At 40.6% G+C, this 20508-nt stretch overlaps 1 protein-coding gene across 8 annotated transcripts in view; it reads right to left on the reverse strand.

The window, feature by feature from the left end:
* Positions 1 to 1700: 1700 nt before the first annotated feature.
* myocd (myocardin) overlaps positions 1701 to 20508 on the reverse strand; it is a 31007-nt gene continuing 12199 nt past the window's right edge. For 3 of the 8 annotated variants that reach the window (XM_042508009.1, XM_042508011.1, XM_042508007.1), the window contains 10 exons: positions 13305 to 13489; positions 11673 to 11777; positions 11221 to 11537; positions 9864 to 10020; positions 9267 to 9785; positions 8019 to 8510; positions 6005 to 6145; positions 5470 to 5598; positions 3542 to 3599; positions 1701 to 3371 (listed from right to left, as the gene is read on the reverse strand). In XM_042508009.1, the coding sequence (XP_042363943.1) occupies positions 2755 to 3371; positions 3542 to 3599; positions 5470 to 5598; positions 6005 to 6145; positions 8019 to 8510; positions 9267 to 9785; positions 9864 to 10020; positions 11221 to 11537; positions 11673 to 11777; positions 13305 to 13489 (2720 nt within the window). In that variant the 3' untranslated portion in view covers positions 1701 to 2754. Of the gene's footprint in view, positions 3372 to 3541; positions 3600 to 5469; positions 5599 to 6004; positions 6146 to 8018; positions 8511 to 9266; positions 9786 to 9863; positions 10021 to 11220; positions 11538 to 11672; positions 11778 to 13304; positions 13490 to 17995; positions 18152 to 20508 lie in introns of all 8 variants that reach the window. The other 5 variants (XM_042508004.1, XM_042508003.1, XM_042508005.1 and 2 more) reach the window with 4 other exon arrangements.

A 20508-nucleotide genomic window follows, 5' to 3' on the forward strand; every position in this document is an offset into this window, starting at 1 on the left:
TCTGCAATGATCCAATGATAAAATCCCATAGGCTTTTTGACGAGGGAACTAGGGCAACGCTAACTTCCACATCAGCCTACAGAAAAACACCATCCCTGGGGCGGTCTGTTAACAAGATATAATGTGTTAATTAGTGAGTGTTGGAGGTAGTAGCCGCGATTAGCTTAACCAAGGGAGAGGCTAAAATGCTGCCAAGGACAGGAAACGACAGTAAGTTAGCTAGCAGGCTAGCTGTTTCCCAGCTTCCAGTCTCTATGCAGGCTAAGCTAACGGACTGCAGCCTGATATTCAGCATTTAGTATAGATATGAGAGTGGTATTGATATTCTCATCAAACCCCTTTAAATATGTGATAAAAACCTTAAATACTTACCAAAACTAAAAACTTCAAAGTTTTGAGTCTTAAATTCTCTCATTAGTGTAACTACTGTGTGTATAGGCTGGCTCTGGTACACATTTATGCGGTGGTAATATGAAGTATTCACAGTAAAGATCTGAATATATTACATTTTCCTATTCACAAGTGCTAATAATGGACATGTCCACCACATAGGTTTCTTTGAAGAAAAGTGATTTAAGTAAGCATGGCTTCTCGAAGTGGTTCCTTCACTTTGTATCACATTTTTAAGAGAGTTGATTTACTAAGAAATGTCTGTGGTCAAAATGGCAGCACTATTGTTTTCCCAGTAAATCAAAGATTATTAGAGAGGAATGTCAGTATAAATACAGGATAAATATAAAAACACAAAATAAATAATTGTGGCCTGGGAATAGAAAGGGTGAAATTTGTAAGGACTACTTAATGAAAAATAGAGATGAGGTTGTATTTTTCATTAACATTTTTCAAATTTTGCGACTGATTTTGGAGCTTTCTATATTAAAGGGATAATTCACCCTAAAATAAAAAATACATATTTTTTCTTACCTGTAGTGCTATTTATCAATCTAGATTTTTCTGGCCTGTGAGCTGGCTTCTCTTTCAGGTCTTCAGCTAGCTGCACTCCCTTTTAGCCTCATCTGAGCCTCGAGAAAGGAGCCCTCTAAGGCTGAGTCTGCACACCACACAGCAGGACCACACCATCTAGAACATGGGACACACCAGGAAAACACGTCTAACTACAGACACTTGCTCAACATCAGCCCTTTAAGGGACAGTTCACCCCCAAATAAAAACGACATACTTTTACTCTTACCTGCAGTACTGTTTATCAGTCTAGAATGTTTTGGTGTGAGTTGCTCTCCATCATACTGGAACTAGATGGCACTCGGCTTGTGGTGCTCAAAGAGCCAAAAAACATTTGAAAAACTTAGCTTCTTAATAAAATCCACAGTTCATGTTGTGAGCAGTTTCATATGAACTATTTTCTTTCAACAAAACTACACCTGCCACCCATCACTGTGCAGAAGGACACATGCATCTACTGCCAGCTCTCCTGGAATCAATGAGTCAGCTAACGCTACAGCTCAGCCAAGGCCGACGTCCACGAGTGGATGCATGCTTCCTTCTCTACGTTTATACGGTTGGCAAGAGGAGTTTGGTAGAAAGAAAATAGTTCCTACGTGAAATTGCTTCAAAAGTTTGTTTGTTTTCAAAGCACCACAAGCTAAGTGGTTCCACTGTATTACTGTACCGCCGATATCTCCAACATTCAGCAACTCACACCAAAACTATCTAGATTGATAAACAGCACCACAGGTAGGAGAGAATTTCTTTTTTTGTAATTTGGGGTGAACTGTCCCTTTCATGTCTGTCAATAGCTTTCAGGGAATCGCTAATTACTAATACACTGTAAAGGGGAAACTGGAATAAAAAGATCATAAAAATCTGTTGCAATTAAGGTACAATTTGTCTGCCAATTAAACCGATAAGACCAAAGGTTACTCAAAGACATTCATTTCTCTCAATAATGTCATTCTGTGGATAAGTACACCAAATAGTGAAAAGAAAGTTGTATAAAAAAAAGGTCCTTCAAAGGAATGACAACCATTTCTACACACGTATTCTAAGCTCAAGCAAACTGTGACAAAAGTGTATTTAGCTAGAGGTGCACAGTGAGATAATTTTGTCATATTTACATCGTTCGATATACCGATTACATAATACACTTGATTTGTGGTTTGTGTGCTTCTCTCACACCACTGACAAAATATGCAGACGTCAACTTGTCTCTGTCAGTACATTTAAGATATTTACAAAATGGCCGTACTAAGCAATCCAATTCAACTTGTAATTCCTTTCGTTTTTGTTTCCAGTAATACAAACATAGACTCAGAAAATATACAATGATTGTCAAAATGTGTCTTCAAGTCTAGGTGGGGTAACACTGATATTGCATAAAGTGTTGGTATAAAGCACTGTAATCATTATCCATTATCTAGAAAATCCTTCATGTGTCCACTGTTTTACTGTTTGGCAGTTGTGCGCATCATTGTCCAAAAAAGGACAAAGATATGTCAAGATGCACCTTTCTTTGGGTTCTTGGCATGACCACAACATGAGAGGCTAATTTCTGTAAAGTGGAGAGAATAAGTCAACATATTATTCTGTAGTTAAACTTCTGACTCAGTTGTCAATCTTTAAAATGAAGGCTAATGGTCTACTTAATGTCACATTCTTCTATGTTATAACAAGAGGCACATTCTGGCGCTTGGACTGAATCTGTGAAGGGAAGAAGTCAACGGTTCTTTGGTATGGTCATGGCTGAAATCAGCGGCCCATGCAGCTACTTGACGGCTGATGGCTAGCATGCTGCTTTCACCAGTGCTCCAGGTGAAGGTCCATGGCAGAGTTCAAGTTAATGTCTGTGACATCCAGGAACTCTGTGTTGAAGATGCTGGGCCCGCTGGCTGGAGCAATACTGAACGCCGTGGTCGAGCTCGGTGGCGTCAGGTCCAGCCACTCCATCGTCTCCCATGGCGTCTCGCTGAAAGTCATGCTGACCATCCCCTGCACCTCGGGGACGTTGGACACCTTGGTGCCGATTGGCGACAGAGGAGTGTCCATCAGATCTCTGTTGGTCAGAAGTTTGTCCTGCTGGGGATGGTGAGGGTGGCGATGGTGGTGGTGGGGGCTGCCGTACCCTTCGCCATCTCTGTTCCCTTCGTCTTCCTGTCCTCCGTCCTCAGCAGCCATTTTAAGAAGGGCCACCTCCCCTCCCCGGCCAATTGGACTTCCCAGCAAATTCTCCAGGTGGCTCTCGGGGATGTGATTGGCCGAGTGGTCGTAAGGGTGCTGGCTGGGGGACAGGTGCTCGTAGTGTCTATGGAATCTCGGGATGAGGAGGCCTGGACACCCTGGGGACACAGTAATGTGAGGCACAACTTTGGTTACAGAGGCCCTCTCCCTCTCTTCTCTGGCGTTAGCTGGCATCTCTTGAAGAGAAAGAGGAGAGGAGGGAGGGTCACAGCAGGTACTGGGATCCCGTACCAATGTTTGGGGCACACTGTGATGTCACTGTGATTTACATGTGGACTTTAAACCAACCTGTATATGCATGTGCAGTTCTAGCTAGACTAACATTACTTATGGAAGTTCATCTTACCTCCACTCTCTATGAGCACATCCAGAAGTTCGTCCATCTGCTGACTTCTGGTCAGTTGCTGTAACAATAATAAGAAAGTGATTCTTTTTTATCAGTTGAACATTGTTTTAACAGTTGAATGTCAAATAATTACAAATGATTTTACATAAAAATATGCAAGCTTTCAAGCAGTCTACAAAGACTTGCAGAACAGAGTTTTGGTAATACAAACGTTTCTTGGAGACACGTATGAATAGAACCCAAACCATCTTCATATCTACCAAAACTAGCATACCACTTTCTTTCTGTCATTTGGGTGAACTTTTCAATATTCGCTTTTCGAGGTTAGCAATCAAGCTAGCAGCCTCGGTTATTTCCACTGTCAAACTGCTTTAGTGTCGAGCTGAGCTGGTGGGTTAGCTTCCCGTGTAAACAACTTCATCAAGGCCAAAAAAAGCCTTTCTACCCATATATTTTAGATTTGGCACAGAGAGAAGTTGCTCTTCACCAGTAAGCTGTAACAGCCCAACTGACACTGGATTAGTGAGACCTACACCAACACTTAATTATTTCATAGTTTTAAAAGATTAAATGACTGGCCAATATCTTTTAAAAAGAAACTTATCATTTAATAAGGATTCTTAAAGTATACGACATTCAGAGCATTAATATAATAGCATTAATATAATAGTAGCAAATTACAAATTGTAATATAGAGATATACTGGAGTAATGGGGTCCTGGGCAGAGAATGAATTCATGCTACTGGAGTGTGCTCTGTTTTGTTGTGGTAGACGGTCCAGCAGATATAATACTGTCCCGACCCACAGCTTTCTCATGGAAGTGGAACACCCACCCTCTGATTCTCCGCTGGTTAACACTGTTGCCGTTGTTCGCACTGTTGCCGTTGTTCGCACTGTTTATGAAGTAAGCACTGTTAGCTGCTAACCGCCAGCTCCACAAATGTATTAAGAGACCTGAAAACTTACTGGCTCAGTGGTGTATGGAGCCAAAGATGCTCAGTTTCCATGCTATGTAATAACCTGGATCTTCCCCATTGTGCGGCACACAGAGCAAGCAAACTACAGACTAACAGATGGAGTGCAGACCAGCAGCCAACTACCACCGGCCATGTGACTAATTTCTGGTTTAGCGCTCCACTAACTTGAATGTCGATAAAATTAACTAATCTTGCAGCTCTTCTAGAATTTCCAAATGTTATCAGACTGAATGGATGCAATTTTGATCTTGTGGGGGTTGTGACACTCAAAAAAAGTATCTACTGAGTTACATTTCCCAATGTAAGTCAATGGGAAAATGTCTTTTCAGGACCAATGGCATTGCGCGGCGCGCAAAAATAGCAGTACAAATGTTTGGCCACTATGAAAACTGGCTTCAAAGCTCAGCACTCTTCCTGGGCGCCTGGGCGACTCAGCCACCTTCATGTTGAGAACCATGTGCAGACAACCTGAATTAGACTTTGAATCATAGATATGCTCTGAATATCATACACATTTCCTTTAAGATTTGCTTTCTTTTTCTGCAACCCAGATACATAGTGAGTGAGACATTTAAGAGGCAAATAAATTTGTCAGTGCTTTCTGGTGATGAACTCTATAAAAGAGACACTTGTTATAAATGATCTAAAACATATTTGATGTTTCTTTACTATTAAAATCAGCTGAGCCTAACCACTTTATTGCTACATCTGCCTTCAAAAAATGTTTGTACAACTAAAACAGCGATCTGCTTCAGATTTGGTAAAGGGTGGGAAGTTAGTGCAGAGAACAAAGCAAATGGATGAATAAATGAAGTGCGATACAGGTGATGGACTGAAAGAGACAAAAAAGAGGAGACAGGAGGAAAAGTGGGATTAGAGCAACGCCGATAGGTCAAATAAAAACTCTGGCCAGCCATTATCTACTAAATTTAGCATGAATTTCAGTTTACCTGCTTGACTGCATCCTCATAGCATGGGGGCTGTCTTAAGTCTGATGCATCTGAATCTGAGCTACTGAAGACAGGGGGAGGGACCTGGCACTTTTGGCCAGCATGCCGAGGAGAGGGTAATACTGACATCTATATGAGACATGAGTGAAAAGTGACATTAGCCCACCAATTAAAATAGGGGAGCTTACCAAATGCAGATTTTTTTAGAAAAGTAAAAAGAACTAAAAATCAGGCCCTCGTGTCTACTGAATAATCTCATCACATGACACATTTCATTTTAAGAAAGGGTTGGCGTTGTGTTCTTGTAAAGGAAAAGTCACCAACATGTGAGGGAATATGTGATGAAAACAGAGGGACTCGGAGATATGACAAGAGTGACAATGCAACTCATAACAAAAGACAATTATACAGAGACAGATCACAAATGAATAGAAAAGAGAAAAACGGTTACGTGAATGTGAGGTGATTCAGCTGAAGTACATGACACCGACATGACAACATCGCAAAATGTTCTTCATGTTGACAAAATGTTTACCTTTGGTTGCATATTCTGGTTCTCAGGCTTAGCCGAACCGCTGTGGCCACAGTCAGCGGAGCTGGGAAAGACTCCTTGAAGGCCTCTTTGGTCAGAAGGATAAGAACAGTTCACCGCCTGGCCACCGTTCTTCTGCTGCATCTGCATTGAGCCACAAGTACAAAATCATGCATGTTAGAAAGCATAATATGCAAATAAAGAAGTATAGAAAAAATTAGAGACACAAATGCAACATCAGAGTCTATTTTTCAAAGGATTAATGGTAACAACTTTGATGATCCACCCATTTTTTTAAACAGCCTTTACATCTTGCATTTAATGCGTTTTGGGTGTTTGGAGTGTAATCAGTGCTTGATTACAAGAAGGTACAGGTGTAAATCACCAAAAATGCATTGAAGACAGACTGTGATCCAATCGGCCAGGGACACAATGTGACATTTTTGCATTTGCATTTTCAATCCACATTCAACATCTGCACATGGCTGTTACAAGCATTAGCCAGTTTGAGAACTAAACTACTAGCAAGGAAGCAGCAACAAAGCTTATTCAAGACAGACCAATTGTCTGCTTTCAATTTGGTCCAACAAAAGTATACAAGCAAAACATTCAACGCTCGGTTGTGATTTTATGGAGAAAAAATGTGACATTAATGGAGAAATAGCTAAGCAAATGATGGAGAACAACTACAACTGGTCAAAGAAATTGTGATTGGATCTTATTCATAGAAAACATAGATATGTAATCAAGTTAAATCCTATCTGGACACAATGTGGATATGTGACATATTTTGGTCCTCCAGCACCATCCTCTGGTCAAAATGTTAACATTTAAGCTATTTGGCTAACTTGCCTTAAACAGAAAGTACAGCTGATGCTGGTGAGAATGTCATCAGTAAACTAAACTGAGACGGCAAACATGCTGAACATTGCATTGAGCATCTCTGGATTATTTGGATGTTTTTTTGAAATATCTGGGAAGTTTTTCACTGGCAGATCAGTTAATTGGCCCTTTTGCTTTTGGTTAAGAAGAAATGAGGGAGATAGTAGTTCAGTACTGTAACTTGTTACCTAATTCTACAAATAAAACAGAAGACTGCTGTGTAACAGGGTATGTTAGGTTGTAAGATAAATATCAATGGTATATGTAAGGGATAATGCCAGATGAAGTGCCTATTATCAATAATTAATGAAAAGACCTGTTCTCTGTTGCCTTCACGGAGTCGTTCATAGAACCTTTTGGCTCAGCTATGAGCCGGAAAGCTAATGTTATGCTTGCAAGATTCAAAGTCAACAACATTGCGTACTGTTGACAAACAGTAAACATAATCTGACAGCATGTAGCATGACTATCTACAGTAATTATCCAGTCATGTCTTTGTCCCCAAATCAATACAAAGATTTTCATGAACAAATGTTAGTGCATTAATTTAGAGAGGTGAACAGACGGTCTCACTCAGTAGGTGTCAGTTAATGTATATAAATTAAGATGAACGACATGACAGCAGCTCAAAAGTGAGGTAAACACATCTTGATCCCCCCTGGTGGCTGGCTGCAGGTCATAAACAACATCCCCTCTGTGTTTGTGAATGGGACATAGGCCACACTAAAAAAATCAAAGTAGACATCTAATAATTTTTTCCCAAAGATGTCTCCTGTCATATAAGGTAGTTCTCATCACCCTGATGTTTGTTTTTCTGTTATGTTTGGTTTAGTTAGTTATTTAATGCAATAAAAAGAGAGTTTGACAACATGACTGACAGCTGTGTGTGCTAATTTGTGTGCACACTCTGAGATACTTTGGCGTCATTTTTGTACAGTGGGGATGAGTGAAGACGTCCATCTTAATATACGGTCTATGGTCAATTATCTAGAATTAGAGGACAACTTGCAGCCAATCAGAAACTAGTATTCACCAAGAGCATGGTATAAGCGGTGGCATTTTCAGGTTTTTGTGTGTTTTCTGTGAGTGTAGACTCTTGGTAAGAGAGGTCCTTCTGTCCATGAAAACATCATACCTGCATGCTGCGTGCTCTGTTATTGCTCTGGGGGTGGGGATGAGTGCAGCCGTCTCTTCCCAGCGGAGGTGATAGCAAGTAAGGGTTATTAGGAGACGAAGGCTGGGGGCTGCTGGAAGGCTTTCCAGTAGGGGAGTCTTGTGGCGAGCACTGTGGACTGAGGAAAGCAGACATTGTGGCGGGGCTGCCAGAGGAAGTGTCCATACACTGCGGCCCCCCGGAGCCCCCCATAGTGGAGAGGGGGTTGTTGCAGTGTCCCATATCCTCCATGCAGCTGCCAGGAGAGCTTTTCAGCTGTTTGGGAGAGGACAGAGGACAGCTGGAGGACAAAGACATGGGCTCCTGCTTGATTGTCACCCCAAAGAAGTGCTGTCCCATCATGGCTGGAGTCTGCTGATGGTGTATGGAGGGGTGAGATGGAGGAGGGGCCGTGTCCTGTGTTGCTCCGTAGCAGCGTTTCCTCTTGTGGAGCTGCATCCTCAGCTCTTCAACCTAATCATCACGGTGACACAGGTAAATGTGTCAGTCAGCATTTAAATATATGTCTTGTGATAATTCTGTTTAGTCATTATTTATTTATTTTATATTTTGAATAACTTTAACCCTCAAAGTGTTACTGTAGACCAGGGATACTCAACTTGTTTTGCTTGGGGGCCACTTTTTCAAAATGACAGGAGGCCAGGGGCCAGTCACAGCAGCCCCATACATGTCTCTAGGAGTTTAGAACATTTCTAGGTTTTTAGGACAATGCCTTGATTTGAGGACATTTCTAGGATTTTAGGACATTTCTAGGATTTTAGGACATTATGTGGATTTTAGGAAATTTCTCAGATTTTATGTTTCTAGGATATTGGGACATTTTTAGGATTTTAGGACATTGCCTGATTTTTGGACGTTTGTTTGATTTTTTTGATATTTCTACGACTTTAGGATGTTTCCAGGATTTTAGGACATTTCTAGAGATTTCTAGGATTTTAAGTCGTTTCTAAGATTTTAGGATGTCTCTATGATTTAGGGACATTTTTCAGATTTTGTGACTAAGCTCTATTTTGATGCATTTTTATGCACTCTAGCGCCTTATGTATACTGAAAGTACAAAAACTATTCCCAATGTGAATCACTTTATTTTTTATTATGAATTAGAAAATGGTTGAGGGGCCATCCGGCACCGTATCGGTGTCCGGATTTGGCCTGCAGGCCATAAATGAAGTATCACTGTTGCAGACTGATACACTGCTGGTTACTCACCTGTCTCTGCTCCTGGTGCAGCTTCCATGTCAGCTCCTCAATCACCTTCTGCTTTTCCACCAACATCTTATCTTTTTCAGCATCCACACCTTCCATACCCCCACCTTCCCCCACCCTCTGTCCTCCCCCTCCCAGGCCGTCCTCCATGCTGAGCTGGGCCGGAGACGGCTGCAGGGCGTACTGCGTTGGCGAGGACATGGGCACGTCGCTGAAGCTGTCGGGGAGGGAGCCGCTGAGAGACAGCTCAGAGGAGGCTGGAGAGATGGGAGGGGTGGAGGAGGTGCTGGGGTAAGGGTAGTAGCCTCCCTGAGACAGAGCGCTGGAGGAGGATGGGGACTGGTAGGATGACAGGGATCCTGTGGGTGTGACAGGGAAGGTCACTGTGGTGATGTCAGAGGAGCCTGAGGGCGAAGAGCCGGTGTTGGAGTCCTTGAAGGGTCGGAGCCGCTCGATGAGGGCCGTCTTGGTGCCGGAGACGGGCATGCCTCGGATACGAAGGTGCTGCCTGAGCTCTGACACCTATCACAAAAAAGACATATTATTATCTGAGACCTTTGGGCTCTTTTTCTTATCTTAACTCAACTTTGTAACACCTACTTTCAGATCGTCCAGATTAGCTGGCAGGGGCCCAGGTTTGACCGGGGAGATGTTACTCTGGTTGGCATATGTGTTCTTGACTGGTGAGGACGAGTTACTGTTGGCTTGGCTGGACGGACCACTGGAGCTACAAGCTGATAGCTGTTCACTGGTTCCTCTACAATGACAGAATTGACGTGGATTAGTCACATAATAAAGTAAAAATAACAACAGTTCAAACTTGATATAGTTTTCTATTAAGGCGCCCATTATAAATGTAACAAATGGCTTAACTAATGGTTTATAAGTCTTCTACTAATTCTTTATTGATTAGCTAGCCTTGAACCTGAAGCTACTAAATTACAGATTGTGAGAAACTGAGACTACAGTATTCATTAATGACTTATCAACAATGGAAGGTTTCTTATTTAATCTAATAAGCCTTCAAATATACAAACATTAGATAGGTATTTAAAAGGGGTGGTGGGTATTACTTTCCAATTAACTAAAAATAATGCCTAATACTGATCTATGTGGCATTAGTTAATTACTTATTAACAATTAAAAAAAATATTTGCGTCAACTTATAAACCCTTTACAGTAGACACCTTCTAAAAATGGTTACATTTTGTGTGAAAGTTCAGTCAGTAACAGCAGTTTGATACAACAATCTTAACTCAAGTTCCACTAACTAACTTATCTAAAGCTTTTGACCGCATTTCACGGGCTTCATCAGTAAATGGTGCTTGCTCACTTGTCATGGAATTATCATCAATACTTTGCTATAAGGCTGGGCAATATATTGATTATATATTGATATCGTGATATCTTAGATTTTGGATACCATAAGTGTTGTTGTTCCCAAACCTCCAACTCACTCTTCACTACACTCTCCAAACTTATCTCTGCTAGTATATCAACTAATGTTTAACACAATTTAAGACACTCAGCTATCACTCGCTTGCCACTGTGGACTTGAGTTTAACACACCTCACCTCTGCTAGCATATCAGCTAATGGTAGCTAGGCTTTAATTAGTATGGTTAAAGCAAGAGCAGTGAGTGGTTAGAGCTAGAGGGTAAGAATGTCAGGGTTATCCAATCAGAGGCAGAGTGGGGGCAGAAAAAAAAACTTTCTTCCACTAGCATCTAAGCTAAAGTTTTTAGCTACAATGGCACTGTTAATACTTTTCTTATATCACATATTGATGTTATGATATATATGGCATCTGATTTTCTCATAATTGCCCAGCCCACCTATGGACCTAAGCAAACATCATTCCCTGATGAAGACTGTAAAATCATGAGGTTGAAAGCTCCAGAGAAAGCTTGTGAGGGGACTCTGAATTAAGATCAGATCAGATTTACTGTGCGACTCACTTCTGGGTTTGGGTTGGTGGATGAGGCTGGTAGCTGAAAGCGGGCTGCCGCTGCTGGGCCTGAGTCTGTGGAGTGTGTGTGTGCTGCTGCGACTGCTGCGACTGCGGATGTGTGTGAGCGTGCTTCTGCTGGCTGAGGATCTGCAGCTGCAGGAAGAGCTGCTGCTGCTGGAGGAGTCGGGCGTAGGCCGAGTCCATGGGCGGAGGAGACTTCTCAGCCTTCTGGTCTGGAGGAATGTACTGGTGGTACTTGAGCTTCTTCACTTTTGGCTTCACATCTTTGGGTTTCTTGTGTCGGTTCTTGTCTGACGTCTTGGACTGCACAGAAGAAGAAGGATGAGCTAGTATAATGGTCGTAATGAGGGACTTAAAAATTAAACATGCAAAGTGAAGGAGAGTAACAAATTAAGAAGTAGAAGGAGTATGGAAGTAAGTTCTTGAAATGCGGCTGACCTTGACAATAGCAGGAACAGGTATTGGGGGAGTAGCCTGGCTGTTGTTGGCACCAGACAGCCCTTCATCCTGGCTTTGATCAGGTGGATCCCGGGCTGCACCTCCCTGTTCACCAACAGAAACAGCACACTGTATGAAGTCCTCTCTGTGTCCACTGAGCCATTCTAACCCGCCACTCCCCACCTGGCCTAGAATGACCTGTGATGTCTGAGTCATATATTTAAAAAATAAAATAACATAAACAAATAAATTAATTAAATAAACACATTTTAAAAATCAACACAGAATTTAGTACAACGAAAAGATAAATGATTACAAAAAAAAAAATCCTACTCATCTTACCCAGATAATGCATAGTATAGTAGTAGATAGTAATTGGACTCTCACTAATAAATGTACTGCATGTGTACATATACTATATTTCTGTGTATACACATGCCTACACATAATACAAGCTAATGTTTAACACTTAAAAACCTGGAGCAACATCACTTTTCTTGTGCTGCTTTCACTTTTGAACCCAGAGCAAATTGGTTTGATTTCTTTCAAAAACATGGTAAAAAAGGCAATGAGCAACTTGGTAAGAAATGTTCTCCTAATGACAAGATATTAGCAGATTTGCCTTGTTTCTCTAACTTTTTTAAAATGCATGTATTTATTGTTATTATTATTTATTTTTTTAATGCTTTTTTTTCTACAAATACAGGTGCTTTTTAATTTACTAATTTCTTGCAAATCTCTGGGTAATTTCTTATTTGGTTGCTTATTGCTTTCTTTACATGTTTTCGAAAGAAATCAAGCAAATTAACACGTTTTTAACATGTAAATTTTAAGTAAATTTTCTGTTTTCACACTAACATTTGCTAACAACCACCAAACACTTAAGATGACCAGAATATTTTTAGTTTTTCATTCTTCATATGGTAAACTGGAGTGTTTAGAAGGGATGATCCATCAAGCTGCTGCACCTACTACGAACAAATGATACTAAACATCTAGCTCACAGTGTATACTAAAAGTGAGTGAAAGTGGGCATCAGTTTTATTTTTGGTCTGGTCACATTGTTGCTTTAAATTGCATCTATTTAGTCAGTGTTTTTTTGCAATGCTTTCTTCTCCTTTAGGTTTAAAAAGTTGAACTGAGGGGAATGCTTGAGACAGTCCGTTTGTAATCCAAATAGAGTAATTACACACAAAAATGCACTTATATTGACGTTTCATTTGCAAAAGTGCTGCACAAAGATCTCAACAAGAATTTACACTTGTTGATTCAGAGCTGATGTTTCGGTTGGAACGTTTCATGATGTCTCATAGATATAAACAACCCTATTCTGGCATGACTTTCAATCAAGTGACCGTTGCTGACGGTGACCGTTGGAATGAGGTCATCAGGAATGAAAGGTAAGCAGCCAGGAAATAAAGGCAGCTGTGCCGGTGGGATGGAATGTGACACCTGACTAGTTCAACTTCGTCCAGCAACGCCCAGTGGAAAACAGAGGATGGGGGTGCAGTTCATTCTGCCACCACAAGGAGGCAGAAGAGGCAAAGCATCAACTGCGAGAGGCACAACAACCTGAGAGACAGACATAGGGACATAGAGCAGAGATGGAGGGAATTCAGAGAGGAGTCTTACCTGACGTGGGCTGGTGAGGGCAGGTGAGGAGGAGGAGGAGGGCGTACTGCCGACAGCCTCAGATGAAGGGCAGGCCGAGCCCTGCGACTCGTCACTGTGGTGCTGCTCTGGAGACAGACTCTCACTGCTGCTGTCCTCCTCAAATGCATAAGAGTCCTCCTGCTTGGGGAACTTACCATGGTTAACTGTAAGAGGAGGGAGACAGGGGGTTAATATGCATTAACTCAAGATTACGGAGCAAAGGATGAGAGATAACACAGCATGCTTTTAAATGATACTTATTTTAGTTGTGTGGACACTGTTTCTGTTGATTAGGATAACATTGTGCACAAAAAAAGAAGCCAGATGAAGCAATTGGATTCAAAGTTTACCCACATTATCTTAATCACCTTATTTTATGGGTAAAACTTGAAATACATACATCTAAAATGCCACTAATAATCCCTCACTGCACAGAAGAACTGAGTGCACATAATGACGGCAAGCACAGAGGGTCAAGTTGAACCACGAAGTCTGTAAACTGTAATCTCTGCTGTCAGTTTGGTTCATCATCTGGCTTGGTTTTCTCTCTTGCGTATTCAAAACCTCCTGATCTTTTGTCTTTTTAGTGACCTACAGGATCCTCTGTGATTACTATTACATTATTATTGATTAATATAAATGGTGACCAAAACGATGAAAGCAAAATCCAAGCTTAAAGCTCGATTACCAGCCAGGCAAAAGAAGCAACTACCCAAAACCTTCAGGGTGCCAATAAAGGCTCAGCACGTGGTGTTTTTAAGTTTGTTCATATTGTATGCATCTCTAAAGCACATTAATGATAGGCAACCTAATCTTGAGGCCCCGTGCTGATGACTGGCCCTGAATTAAAGCCCCTGATATTTTCTTGAGTGATGTGGTCCTACAGACATACTGAAGAACACTTTTTAGAGATTTTTGTGTTTTTGTCCTCTTTCCAGTTTAAAGCCAGAAAAAGGCTACATCACGTGCCTCTGTGCACCGATTGGAATATTGCAATTTTTGCATGTTTTTACAATCAAAACGTGTTGACAGATGTGGGGTTGTTTGCTTATGCTGCCAGGTCATTGTCAGTCAAATATGATTAAACCAAACCAACACAGGCCCAGTGAAGCAGATGTGTTTTCACTGTTTAAAGGAAACTTCACCAAAAGGACCGTTTCTGTATCAATTACACACCGTGTTACCTTGATTTCGTGAAGAAAATTTCTTGCATGCCTTAAGTTAATGAAGAATTCAAAAACTAAGAAAATGTATCATGAATTTAAGTATACTAACAGAATAGCAAATATTACCTAAACATCTGTTTGCAAGCTCTCTCACAACTTCTGCAGTATAATCTAAGTTTCAATTATCCAGTCGTATTCTCTTCCTAAACAAATGCACTTTTACATAAACCTTACACTTTGGCATGAATAATCTTACACACGAATTAGTAGCATGCCTGGAGAAATCACTGGAATGTATAATGAGTTTAAACGCACGCACTTGACCGGGCGCACTACTAGTATGCAGAAGTGTTTGAAATAGTAAGGCTTTAGCAAAAATGTGTCTGTTTGCGAAAAACTTAGCATACGACTGCATCAGTGAGACTTGGATTATATGACACCAGTTTCATGTGAATTTGGAAACAGGTGTTTTGATATAGTTTTTTTTTTTTGTTGATTTTTTAAACATGGAACCCATTTACTTAGTTTACTTAGTTTTTGGATTCTTTGTTTACCATGAAGGCATGTGAGAAAAAGTTTTCTTCTTGAATTTGACCAAGAACAGGGTGAGTAACTGATTTACATGATCATTTTCAAGGTAAAGTATTCCTTTAATCTCTTAGAAAGTGACACCTAAAGACCATTTTCAAATCTTTAACTTTGATTGCAGCTTATTTAGTCATGCATGCGTGATGTTTTGATTAAAAAATTTAATGCAGGGTTTAAAATCTAATTTCAAGATTTTATTAAATCAGTTTATACTGGTATACTTGTACGATAGATTTAAAGAAATAAGTTTCTGTCATCGTATACAAATACAAATTAAGTGTAATTATCATGATTGGAGAAACAGGGGCGAGTAATTTTTGCCACAGACCCCACAGCAGCTTGTAATGAAGAGGAATGATCCTGTGTTTGTATGGAGCTGTTTGCAGGCAGCTCGGCTGCACATTGCAAGGCGCTGCACGTTCCCTGTGTGACCAGTGGTATTCACACACTGCCTGTCTGTCACTGACACCTAGTACGACACTCAGCCCGGAGGTGTTACGCTGCGCGGGTGAGAGACTGACACCGCCACTATACATCCACCACGCTCCTGACTGGCTGAACTGATAGTGAACACAGCTTTAATTGGGCGAGCTGAGAGCGACTATCTAACAGAGCTGAAAGGACAGAGCCAGGGGTAAAGGTGTGTGTGTGTGTGTGTGTGTGTGTGTGTGTGTGTGTGTTTGTGTGTGTGCGCAGAGGTATAAGATTCTCTCTTTGTATCCAAACATGTGACAGGCAGGAACAGACCCTGGTTTCAATCACAGCACCAGGCCCATTCTGTGCAACTCAATGACCTCGCATACACACACACACGCACTGAGCTTTACACACAGCTTAGAGCACAGCATTGTCCTAAATGCCATTTCCTCCCACCTGTTCATGTTTAACCCATTCACTCTTCACTAACTCACAAACACCAACACACACTCTGCAGGGGTCATGTGTGAGTTTGCTCGTCTCGGTACGTGTCCTCTCTGCTATAGGCGCTCCAGTACATGCTGTTTCCATGAGTCTTTAAGTCAATTTGATGTCATTGGGAGATTGAGACGGCAGAATTGCAGGAAATCTACGAGCCGTGTGTACTTCCGCTTTTCAAGTGGCTGGTTTAGAAGCTCCGGCGGGTCACATAGTTTCCAAAATTACCAGACAGAGGTTGAACCAATCATTGGGAGTGTTGTGTCAGGGGATATAGAGCTATTAGGTGAGGGGTTAATGCTGCAGGCAAGGGGAACGCAACAGCCTGGCCCTGTCACTGAGCTTTGTAGGTGACTGGAGCCATAGAGGTTGGTTAAAGCAGAGACAAAAGCAAGGAGGAGGGGGTGGTAGATACAAACATACACAGGTACGCCCACACAAGAATGCACTCCAACTCAAAACCACATCACCACTTCGAAAGAAAAAGGGTGGACCCAAATACAGCTGCTGTTCATCTCAATAAACGGCGTTCCCCTCCTCCTGCAGAGGTAGTGTAAACCAGCTGACTGCAGGCCGCCGTTTCCTGTATGCAACATGTTTACTGGAAGCTCAAGGGGGCAAACATAAAACCTCTAAAACGCCAGTCTAAAAACCACCAGTTGCACTGCCAAGAATGATATAGAGCGAGTGAGTAACATGTTGAGGATTAGAAGACAAACAGTGTGAGGTCTGAGCGGCACAGTGGGACTGAAGCTTTGCAGGTCTCTAAATCAATGGAGTGTCTAAGCATGCACGTTGTGCACTTTCTTAAATCCAACACAGGAGGAGGCGGCCTATACACCTTAATTCACAATATACATCTGTAAACGCATGTCTTTTTAAAGAAAATGAGTCCTTTCAGTGCCACAATAAAAACATTTTTGGAGATCCACACTGGATCAAGAGATTTTCTGAAATATGCACAATGTTCTAAAAAAAGGAATTTACATTCTCTGTGAAAGAAATACAAATAAATACTTTTTCCTGCCAAGAAATTTGGATCAAATTAAGGGAGACAACAGGAAACAGGTACTGAGGGAGCAGCCCAGTTGCTAGAATAAAATGTTGGGATTAGAAGTTCCTGCAAACCATGGATCGGTTACATTTCTATATATCAACGGATGACAGGTTTCAGATTACGTGTATATGAGCCGAGTTTATAATCAGGAGGAGGAGATGGTGTGATACCTAGACAGCCAGCAGCCTGTTACAAAGGCTTTATGAGTTTACTACTGATTAATATTTTACTAAAGCTTTAGAGATCTGTGTCAAGCCATTAAGAGGATCTAATATGGGAATGTTGAATGTGAAAAAACCCATGGGTGGCTGGTTTTAAATGTTTATCCATTAATATATGATTGTGGGGTTAAAAGGTCACTGATGAAGTGTTTATATCTTATCAAGTCTGCAGTTATAAATACACGTTGTCCTAACAAATTGGCCAAGGGGCAAAGGGACAACCTCACAACACAAAAATTGTTATTTTTAATTAAACAAATAGCACCACCACAATATAAATTATAAACCTTTTATGAGGGGTTTAAGCGTTACCATCATTATTCAGTCAACTCCAGTGCTTAAGGTTTGATCTGTAACCTTAGATTTGGATAAAAAGCTTCCTAACATCAACAGTTTGTGAAAAGCAAAGATTTTTTTTTGGATTTGGGGGTACTGTTGTCAGATGTGTCACACACAGACTCAGTGCAATATCAAATCATGCTATAGTCACTTTTTGTGGTGGATGAACATGTTCATTTAAGATCTACAATAAAAAAAAAAAAAATTTGGTGCTTGCTGAGCAAATTGATGTGACTGTGTTGTAAACAAATACACACAAACACACAGTCAGTAGTGAAGCGTGCTCTACATTTTAGGAAAACTAGTGAATGCTACAATGAAACACACAAACGTGGAGTCACGCAGCAGGCGTTAGAGGTGTGTTCAGCACCTCTCTGCTGATACCTGTCATTGTGACGGCAGAGTCTAGGGGAATGATATTCTTTTGGACCAGCTCCAGGGGCCCTGGCCTGAGAGCCAGCTTCTCATTCAGGTCCTCGGCGAGCCGGGCTCGCTTTAGCCTCATCTGGTCCTCTAAAGAGGAGCCGTCTGAGGCTGGGTCTGCACAACACACAGCAGGACCACAGCGTAAGCAACATGGGACACACCAAGGAAACACTGCTTATGCATGTCTCTAACTACAGATACTTGTTCAACACCTGCACTTAAAGAGACAGCTCACCCCAAAACAAAAATACATATTTTCCCTTTTACCTAGTGCTGTTTATCAGTCTAGATTGTTTTGGTGTGAGTTGCCAAGTGTTGAGGACATCGGCCGTAAAGATGTCTGCCTTCTCTCTAATATAATGGAACTAGATGGCACATGTCTTGTGGTGCTCAAAGCGTCAAAAAATACAGTTTCATGGCCCAGAAGGCAACATGCATGTATTCATTGGAAGAGAGGCTCATGCTTGTGACAGCGCAAGCATCAGCCTCTGCGAGCCTCTGCACAGCTAACATTTTAGCTCAGCTGGGGAGGATTCATGTCAATGGATTAATGACACAGGGCGTGCCAAGTGTGTTTAAACTATATTTTTCATTTTGCGGTGAAGTGTCCCTTTAGGGACAATTGTACCTAAGATACTTTTGGTTTGATTATTCAAAATTTGTGCAGTTTTATTCCTTTACTTCAGTTACTCCACAACTTAGATTTGACAGCTGGACTGTAGTTACTATTAAATTATATTGTTTAAAGACATATTTGTCCATCTAAAATATAATACACTGGTACAGCGTTAATTAAACTACCAAACAGCAAATAAATTAGTTACAATTAGTTAATAACATAACACTGGCAGAGAGTCTTCTGTGGCATAATGAGTACATTTACTTTGAGGGCTTTCACTTTGAGTGTTGCCACAGTTATTCAGCTTTTATGACAAATCCCATAGCCAAGTACAATGTGGCTACAGTCACACTGTATTTCAAATAAATAAACGATAGATTTAAATATATTTAGTGCATAATGTTTCTTTTCTATGACAAAGATTCTATATTTATGAAAAAATAACATTTTAACATGAACAGTGTATACAGATTTTTAAAGACAGATTTTTATTTCATTTAGTTTTGTTACAATCTATTATGTGTCCTATTTTTCTTTCTTTCTTTTCTTCAATAACCAACTTTCCTCGTAAAATCAACAGGGCCATCTATTGATATATAGATGCTGAACCTAGAATTTTCTGCTACATATTGTTTTATTTCTCATGTCACATTTTATTTTATTTTTTGTATTTTATTTCATCTATTCAGTTTAACCCAGCTGTATTCAGCAGTAATTTCCTCGACAAACACTTTGCACATGACCTCCCTAAACCTTCAATAATCAATATTTCATTCTAATATCTGCTCAGCTGCTCCTCTCCCGGTACAGCCAGATACTTTGAGTACTAGAAAAATAAGCGGAGTGGCTGTAATTAAAGGGCTGCAGCGGGTGAGATTTTCGACCTTCCACAATCTCTCTCTGTTAAACCCAGTGTAAATAATCTAACCTGGCCGGGCCAACGGTCCATCCACAGCACTCTCAGAACTGATTACCCAGCAGAGAGGAGAGCACAGCACATCACTGTGATCATCTGAGTGCAACAAAGAGCATCGGCACTTATTTGGTCAAATATAATTTTAGTGGGATATTTCTGAGTGATGACACAGGATACAAAGCCAGAATCAAAGGGATGATATTGACCTTTTTGCTGAACCACTCAGGTAGAGTGTTGATGTCTGATGAGAAAGCTTGTTATTGAAGGAGGTTGAATGGAGGGGTAAAACACAGAAGGAAATAATATTTGTGAGTAAGACCAATGAGGAAAGTCAAGAATAAAAAAAAGAATGAGTTGAGAGATAAGATGAAGGAGAACATTTTCAATTTGAAATTAAAAATGATCTGTCTGAGAGTGAATTTGTTTGCAATGCATGAAATGTGATACCTAAGTAATAAGACAGACAGAAAGGAAGAAAAGGAGAAAATTAAATTTGAAATAAAAAGAAGGGATAAATAAAGAATGAACGAGAGCAACAATGAAAGAATAGCAGGAAAACTAAAATCTAAAGTCAGTATAAAATTTGAAGAAACAGAGGAAGAAAAGAAAGAAAAATAAAATTAAAATAAAAAGAATGACAGAAAGAAAAAAGAAAGAAAGAAAGGTTGAAACAAAAATAATGGGCCGAATAAAATAAAAAATGAACAACACATACATTGGAATTTGACATAAAGGTCGATATAAAAATTGAGGGAGCAAGACAGGGAATAAACATAGAAGATAATTTCATGTGGGAGAAGAGAGGAGAGAAAGTAGTCAAAAACATTGTGAAAAGAAGAGTAAAACAAGAGAAGTAAAAGAGAATAACAGCAAGAATGAAGAGGGTGGAACTGAGGGAGAGATAAAGAGTTGTAACACGGCCGTGATGGACTGAAT

Source organism: Plectropomus leopardus, chromosome 19, assembly GCF_008729295.1.
Source record: "Plectropomus leopardus isolate mb chromosome 19, YSFRI_Pleo_2.0, whole genome shotgun sequence".
Lineage (NCBI taxonomy): Eukaryota > Metazoa > Chordata > Actinopteri > Perciformes > Serranidae > Plectropomus > Plectropomus leopardus.